This window comes from Nematolebias whitei, chromosome 15 (assembly GCF_014905685.2).
Source record: "Nematolebias whitei isolate Nwh7 chromosome 15, NemWhi1, whole genome shotgun sequence".
NCBI classification, from domain to species: Eukaryota; Metazoa; Chordata; class Actinopteri; order Cyprinodontiformes; family Rivulidae; genus Nematolebias; species Nematolebias whitei.
Genome location: NC_056512.1, coordinates 41,381,353 through 41,389,263, shown reverse-complemented (window position 1 = coordinate 41,389,263; position 7,911 = coordinate 41,381,353). Strand labels below are relative to the sequence as shown.

Sequence of the window (7,911 nt, the reverse complement as noted above, 5' to 3'; positions counted from 1 at the left end):
ATATATATATATATATATATATATATATATATATATATATATATATAAAGCGCTGTTTTTGTATGACTGTTCGAGTGTTGTCATTGTGTTAGAGCCAGTAAATGTAATGAATAAGTTTGACATTAAACATAATCCAAGGCATCATTTTCAGTCCCCTTTTCAGCATCTGCATTTGGTAGCAGGCCAAATTGACAAAGACCATGCAGAATAATGTAGTATTTTAATTCCACAGCAGAGAAAGCTATGTAGTCTCTGTAAGTAGTTCTAGGGGGGGAAATATCGGTATTGGTATCGGTTATCGGCCAACTAAGTTTTAACATATTGGCATATCGGATATCGGCCAAAAATCTAATATTGTGCATCCCTACTTTGTATTATAGAAAAATCTAAATAGATGTGATACATAACAGAGAAGATGTTTTCTGCCTAAAGACTCGAAGACATCTCTGTCACGACTGCTATTCAAACCCACAGACTTTGCTTTGAGGGTCTTTGTTCTATTCTCTCTGCAGGCGGAGACGCTGGCGCTCGAGCCTTGGCTGAAGGTTTTTTCTGAAATGCCTGCACAGAACTCCGATATTTTCTTACCTTTTCGTCTTCGAGACGTTTCACCATGATGTATCTTTTCTCAACAGGTTACGGGAATGGATACAACGACGGCTACGGAGCTGGTGAGTGTGGCATTATAAAAAGATTAACATCTGCTTCAATAGGAATCAGCTTACTGCCCCAAAGCTAACATGAGAAACTGACTTGATAAAAAAAAAAAAACACTACCTAAATTTGAAAAATGGCAAATGCTAACTAAAGGTAGCAAAATGCTAGCTAAAAGTAGTAAAAGGATAGATAAAAAGTTATAAAATGCCAGCTAAAATGAATAAAGTTCTATCTAAAAGTTCAGGTGGTTCAGGCATCTGGTAAGGATGCCCCCTGGGTGCCGGTGTTTCGGGCATGTCTAACTGGAAGGAGACCCGGGAAAGACCCAGGACGTGCTAGAGAGATTATGTCTCTGTTGGTCTGGGAACTCCTTGGAGTCCTCCCAGAAGAGCTGGAAGAGGAGGCTGTGGAAAGAGATGTGTGGACCCCCCTGTTCAAGCTGCTGCCCCAGTAAAAGTAATAAAATGCTGGCAATAATGAGCAAAATGCTAGCTAAAAGCTAAAAGATAATTGCTAAAAGTTAAAAGCAGCAAAATAGCTAAAAGTTAAAAATGGCAAAATCCTAGCTAAAAGCAGCCAAAAGTTAGCTTAAAGTTAAAGTATGAAAAGGGTTTCTAAAAGTAATAGAACAGTAGCTAAACATTAAATGTAGCAAAATTCTAAAGTAGGAAATAGCTAGCTAAAACCAAAAGTAGCAAAACTCTAGCTTAAAGTAGTATAACGCTAGCTAAAAAAATTTTAAATGCTAACTAAATGCAATAAAATGCTAAGAATATTTAGCCAAATGCTCAAAAAATCTAAAATATACAAAAAAATGCTAAAAGTGAAAAGCAGGAAAATAACTAGAATGTAACAGTAGCAACAGGTTAGCGTTAATTAAAGCTGAAAGTAGTAGGACGGTAGCTAAAAGCAGCAAAATAGCTAAAACAAAACTCTTGGTAAAAGCAGCAAAAGGTTAGCTAAAAGCTAAAGGAGCAAAAGTGTTTTTAAAAGCTAAGAGTAGCAGAACAGTAGCTAAAGCAGACAAAAACAGACAGTTGCTGAAGCACATTTAAAATAAAACAATGTTTTTAAAGGGACTGAATAGACTTATCAATAGGGAAAATATTTGTAAATACAGTTAAATAATTTGAAAAGTATAAAAGCTATAAAATAAAAACAATATAAAACCAATAAGCAGAACAACGATTCTATTGGACCAAATTTTTTACCCTGCAGAGTTAGTTAATGACGCTGAGAGCAAAGCAGGAAAGACTGACATTAATAACCTGCTGAAATCCTCTAACAGTAACCAGTAAAAGTGTTTCACTTGTTAAAGGTGACAGCTTGAAGAATTCAAAACAATCTCCTCAAGGCCTTCGTGGTCTCTCATCCACTGGGTGTAGCTCTTTTGTCCCATTCATAAAATCTGACCTGGCTAATCAGGTGGTTTGATTTCCTCCTCCTGCAGATGCTTTAACAGTCTCTCTAAATTTATTCAAAAATAATTTCATGCTGAACAGTGTCAGATTTGCATGTTTTCTTGTTTCTGATGTTTCAGCAATGAGCACAGGAGGCTTTGGACCTGTCCAGGGCGCGTATGGTAAGAACTGGCAAAATCATGTGGGTCAGCTCAGAACTACATAATAAGATGAATACAAGAAAACACACAGAATTCAGCTTCATGGGGTAGACTGATTTTCTCTCAAGCAGAGTTGTGTAGAGTAATTTGACCAGTGAGTATCTTACCTGCAGCAGGCAACAGACAGACCTCATGAAGAAATCAAGCTAACACCCAGCAACTAGCTAGTAGCTCAACGCAGAGCCATTTTAAAACAATACACATTCCCCAGCAGTTTGAGCCACTGTTGCATCACATATTTTTTACAACTAGCATCTTTTTCATTCTCATCCTAGATATTTTCTTAACTGAATGTGTCTTTTGCTGTTAGCATTGAAGCAGCTGAACATAATCTGCTGCTAAGACTCAGAGTTCCTCCAGCCTGATCAACTATAGGCAGTAAAACAGAGTGAATGCAAAAGCAAAAAATAAAAATAAAATAAACAACCAAACATTTTTTTTAAGTATCAATTTGAGCCAGCTAGTTAGCAGCTAGGGCTTGCTAGCTAGCTCGGTGTTTATTCGATTCCCACTGTGAATATTTCGCCTTCATTTCTAAAAATCAGATTTTTCTGTCTGCTATCTTAAAAGCAGAAGCTTCTAACTGATAATAACAACAAAAAAAACCCTGTCAAAATAAGTTGTAAAAGGCAGAAATATATCCCATACTGAGCAGTTAGCCAAAACAAGGCCTGCTAGCTGTTAGCTCGACTCCCACCATGAAAACTTCTCGGTTCCCAAATTGAGATTACTCTGGCTGCACGAAACACAAATCTATGAAAAACTAAGCTAACCACTGAATATATACATATATTTATATATAATAAAACATGTTTTTGTTTTGTACCAACTTGCTTTAGCATGATTCCTTGAGACATGACAAAGTTGGCTGACAGAAAACATAATAATATACAAAGAACAAAACTAATCTATTATTCATATCTATGTTTTGTGAGTTATTGTATTAATGTTTAAAAACCTGTAGTCTTCTTCTTTTGGCTTTTCCCAGTAAAACACTTGACAGTGAATCAAACTATGCTGTAAACGCAGGTTAGAAGTTAAGAAAAGATACAAGTCTTTGTTTTTCTTGCAGGAGCCGGTGCTGCACAGGTGCCTTATGGGAACGCACCTGTGATTCCTGCAGGACTGGACGGTAGGGGCTGCAAGAGCATGCAGCGTCATAATCTGAGTGAAACAGGCCTGTGTGTGCATGAAAAACCAACGTGACCACAACGGTTCCTTTTCTGTTAGATGAGGTTATTTCAGAGCAGCTTGTGAACTGAAATGTTGCTGAGTCAGCTGGACGCAGTAGTTTGCACCATGTGAGACAAACAGGCTGCCCCTCCTCGTTGTTGTGAATTCCCGTCAGTTCGTCACAACCTCACGGCTCTCAGAGTCATCCGGTCTCTGCGCCGACTTCCTGTTGCTCAGAGAGTGGATTTTAAAATGCTGTTGCTAGTTCAATTTTTAGTTTAGGGTCCAAAATGCATCTCTGATCAGACATCTCTGATGCTGCGCTATGAACCACTGAGACCTTTGAGGTTGTGTGGTTTGATTCTGCTGCCCAGCGTCAGAACCAAACATGCAAATTCAAGGTTGAAGACATCCCTGTTTGCTGCTGATTAACATTATTTTACGCTGTATTTTATATTAGATAATCATTAAACGTTTTTTCCTTTGAGCATCTTAAAATGTTCATCGCTTTTATTGTTCTTTAGCACCTCGCCGTAGTGTTATGAGTTGTTTACGTAAATCACTTTGAGTTGCCCTGCGAGATAAATAAATCTGTCCTGTGTGCATGTTTCAGGTAACGGAGGCTACCCGTACGGCGCTCAGCAGATCAGCCTCGGTGCTGAAGGTGCCAAAACCGCCAGCAAATATGGTGAGACTGAGCTAAAGTGTCAAAAAGTATGCGATGGAAAAAACAAACCGTTATTGTGAGGTGTTAGCCCATTTTTCCTACATGAAATGACATCACAGCCGTGTTAAAAACGGTTATTTAAAAAAAAAATAAAAAAAACAAGATAGTTGAACACAGATGAATCAGCTTCTTCCAAACTAAGATTTAATTTTGAAGTTATTATCAAAGGCGTGTGCTGTAGATCAAAGTCTTTTTATCATTTGACGCTTTTAGTGTTAAACGTTGTTTCCTTTTGTTTTAGGAGCTGCTGCGGGATATGGAGCTCCAACAGGTCCGTTCATTCACTCTACTCCCTGAAGGAATGCATAAACACTTTTCATGAAAAGTTTTAGATCATTTTATGGTCCACAATAAAAGAGCTGCAGCTGGTTTGGTCAAACTGTGAAGATAAAATGCACCGATGAGATATTTTGCTAACACACAAACAGGATTGACCTTTACAGCCACAATTTGAAGCAAAAATATTGCTCAACTTGTTGCGCTCAAAGCATTTGTTGGACACGACTCTCAGCTACTACCACACCAAATGTTTGTTCAACATCTGTGAACTTGATTGAATTATAGCCATTTCTCTGTTGGCTGTGGCGGCCATCTTGAATGGGTAGACTCTAAAAGTTAATCCGTTGTAGACGTTCGTCCAGTTATTACGATATTAAGATATTTTGCTAACAGTGCAGACAAACAACAACAAAAAAGGATTAAAGGTCATCTACTTGAATAGTAATTAGCTTGTTGTCCCAAAGCTAACATGAGAAACTGACTTGTTCAGTCTAAAAATAGAAAAACACTGGCTAAAATCTAAAAATAGTAAATGTTTACTAAAGGTAGCAAAATGCTAGCTAAACGTATTAAAAGGATAGGTAAAAAGTTATAAATTGCCAGCTGAAATTAATAGTTCTATCTAAAAGTAATAAAAAGCTGGCAATAATGACTAAAATGCTAGCTAAAAGCTAATTGCTAAAAGTTAAAAGTAGCAAATAGCTAAATGTTAAAAATGGCAAAATCCTAGCTAAAAGCAGCGAAAGGTTAGCTTAAAGCTAAAATAGGAAAATGGTTTCTAAAAGTAGTAGAACAGTAGCTAAAAGTTAATGTAGCAAAACGCTAAGTAAAAGTAGCAAATAGCTAGCTAAAGCTAAAAGTAGCAAAACTTTAGCTTAAAGTAGTATAATACTAGCTAATAGTTGTAAAATGTTAGCTAAATGTACTAAAATGTTAGGAATATTTAGCCAAATGCTCACTAAAATCTAAAAGATACAAAAAAAAATGCTAAAAGTGAAAATCAGGAAAATAACTGTAATGTAAAAGTAGCAAAAGTCTTGATAAAAGCAGCAAAACTTAGAGAAAAGCTAAAGAAGTAAAAGGGTTAATAAAAGCTGAAAGTAGTGGGATGGTAGCTAAAAGCAGCAAAATAGCTCAAACAAAGCTCCAGCTAAAAATAGCCAAAGGTTAGCTAAAGGCTAAAGGAGAAAGCATGTTTTTAAAAGCAAGAGTAGCACCTTCAGTGACTGACAGTTTATTTTGGACCTGAAGGCTGAAATACTGAATTCTTTGGAGGTACCAAATCATGACGGTAATAAAACTCATAAATATATTTCCTGGTTGGTTCTTAAATATCGCGTCTGTTTCAGGTTTTGGTGCACAGCTCGGAGCGACTCAAGATGCCCTGGGTAAGCCAGACGAGCAGACACCTCCTCCTTCGTGACCAGCTGCTGCTGATCGGCTCATTCGCTCGTGTCTTCTTACGAAAGCTCGGCTCTGTCCTGGGCTTTCGTTTCTATTTATGGCGCGGTGTCTGAGGCTGGGGAGGTCACGTCGTGTCTGGTCAAACATTTCAGTTCCACTCTTAACAAAGCCGTGACAAGTTTTATTTCATAAAGACTGAACTCTTGACCCAAAGGTTTTATTTGTTCTGAACATGCACCTCGTGCTAAAAGCTGGATTAATTATTGAAGTGGTCCGTCGAGTCAGAAACATTGTTTGCTTGTTTCCTTCTTATCAGCTTTAAAACACTAAACTGAGTCGTTTTTACTTTTGCAGGAGAGCAGACTGGTGGGAAATATGATGGAGTGAACGCTGCCCTTGGTAACGGGTTCAAAGGTCAGTTGAAGGACACTTCTGTGGGTCTGGATCACTGCATCGCTCTTCTATCTTATCAATATACTCAAAGCTCTTTACAACAGTCTGTGCCCTCGTGTAACATTCATACAGCTCTCTACTAGATCTATACAACGATTAATCAGCACTTTGTCACATTCATACACCAACGGGACACATCAGAGGCAATGGGGGGTTCAGTGTCTTGCCCAGGGACACTTTGGCATGTGACTGCTGGTGGACTCGAACCTCCAGCTCTTGCATTGGAGGACAACTGCTCTAACCACTGAGCCACAGCCGCCCCTTTTAGGCCAGAGGTCTAGAGCTGTATCATCACGTGACGAGAAGTTTGATCTGTTCTGGTCGTAATTTCTTATAAAATGCGTTGCAGCTCAAAGTATGGGTTGAGGATGACTCTCAGCTACTACCACGCCAAAGTTTAGCTCATTATCTGTATGTTTGACAGTCATTTTGAAGTAGCTGTGGCGGCCATCTTGAAGCGGCTTGACTCCTAAAGTCATTGAGTTGTAGATTCTCATCCAACGATTACTTTCTGAGAGTTCAATTTAAATCCATTCTGTGGTTCATGTGATATTTTGCTAACAGACAGTTATGCACACACAGACAAGGGTAAAAACGTGGCCTCCCTTCACTCTTGTGTTCTAACTCTTTCCTTCGTGTTTGTGTGTTTCACCAGGTTAATCAGGATGACCCGGGCCTCTTCGGGGGGATCGTCTCCATAATATTTGCTGTGTAAAACTTTTTCACAGTTTTATTTTTAAATATTTTGGATGTTTTTTTTAATGCTTTTGTTGTTTGGTGTGTTCAGTTTGTCGTCTGATTTTTATTTTCCTTAACCCCGTTTATTTTTCTGTGATTTGTTCTCATGATATGGAGAAATGTGTTCTGTCAAAACCGGTGACAAGTGTTGAACAACAACAAAAAAAACGTGTTCTGAATCAATAAATTATCACGTCGTGTCACGTTCAATAAAAGCTTCTGAGTCAAAACAGCTGACTTCTTGTGTGCTCTTTTTAAAAGAAATAATGAAACCTCATCCGTTCGCAGGAAGCCTCAACGCTTCCTGTAAACGCCAAAAGCACATTGTGACCAAAAACAAAAGTGACGAGATCACGCAGATGAAATAAAATGCTTTTATTTTGGTCAAATGAGATAAAAATAAACGCATTAAACTCATACACAACTGGGCTTTTTGTCAAATTTAAACAGAAACTGTAAAAATGTCCAGACCTAAAAAGTCGCTCCAGAGCTTCCAACAGGACGAGTTTCTCTCGTTTCCACAAAATCTCATTGATCGTTTGGTTTTCCTGCCGTTTTTGTCTACACTGAGCAGGGTTGCCATTGTAGACGAAAAACGATTATAATATTTTCACCCAAACAATTGTGTGTGCTGATTGAGGGCGTGTTTTCTGGGACAGTGTGGTTGGTGCCCATGTGCACAGGGCAGGGTGGGGCTCCTGGTGACCACACGGTCTGACTGGTGCCCCCTGCCTCTTGCACAGCGACTGCTGGATATGGGCACCAGTAACCTACACAACCCGAAAAGAAAAAAGCGGTAATGGTAACTACTGGATGGATGGATGGATGAATAGATGGATGGATGGATGGATGGATGGAT

The 7,911-nt window shown here is 38.6% G+C and overlaps 1 protein-coding gene and 1 long non-coding RNA gene across 2 annotated transcripts in view; both read left to right on the top strand.

Annotated features, from left to right (window-relative positions):
- Window positions 1-3,484, top strand: part of LOC119421222 (glycine-rich cell wall structural protein-like) — a 4,557-nt gene extending 1,073 nt beyond the window's left edge. Inside the window, exons 5-8 of the mRNA XM_037688600.1 lie at window positions 513-545; window positions 636-671; window positions 2,198-2,239; window positions 3,351-3,484. Coding sequence (XP_037544528.1) covers window positions 513-545; window positions 636-671; window positions 2,198-2,239; window positions 3,351-3,484 — 245 coding nt within the window. The remainder of the gene's footprint in view (window positions 1-512; window positions 546-635; window positions 672-2,197; window positions 2,240-3,350) is intronic.
- A 585-nt stretch (window positions 3,485-4,069) lies between these two features.
- LOC119421417 lies at window positions 4,070-5,842 on the top strand. The gene is made up of 3 exons (XR_005187363.1): window positions 4,070-4,139; window positions 4,420-4,449; window positions 5,807-5,842. It is a non-coding gene; the product is annotated as an uncharacterized LOC119421417 (long non-coding RNA).
- Window positions 5,843-7,911: the final 2,069 nt, after the last annotated feature.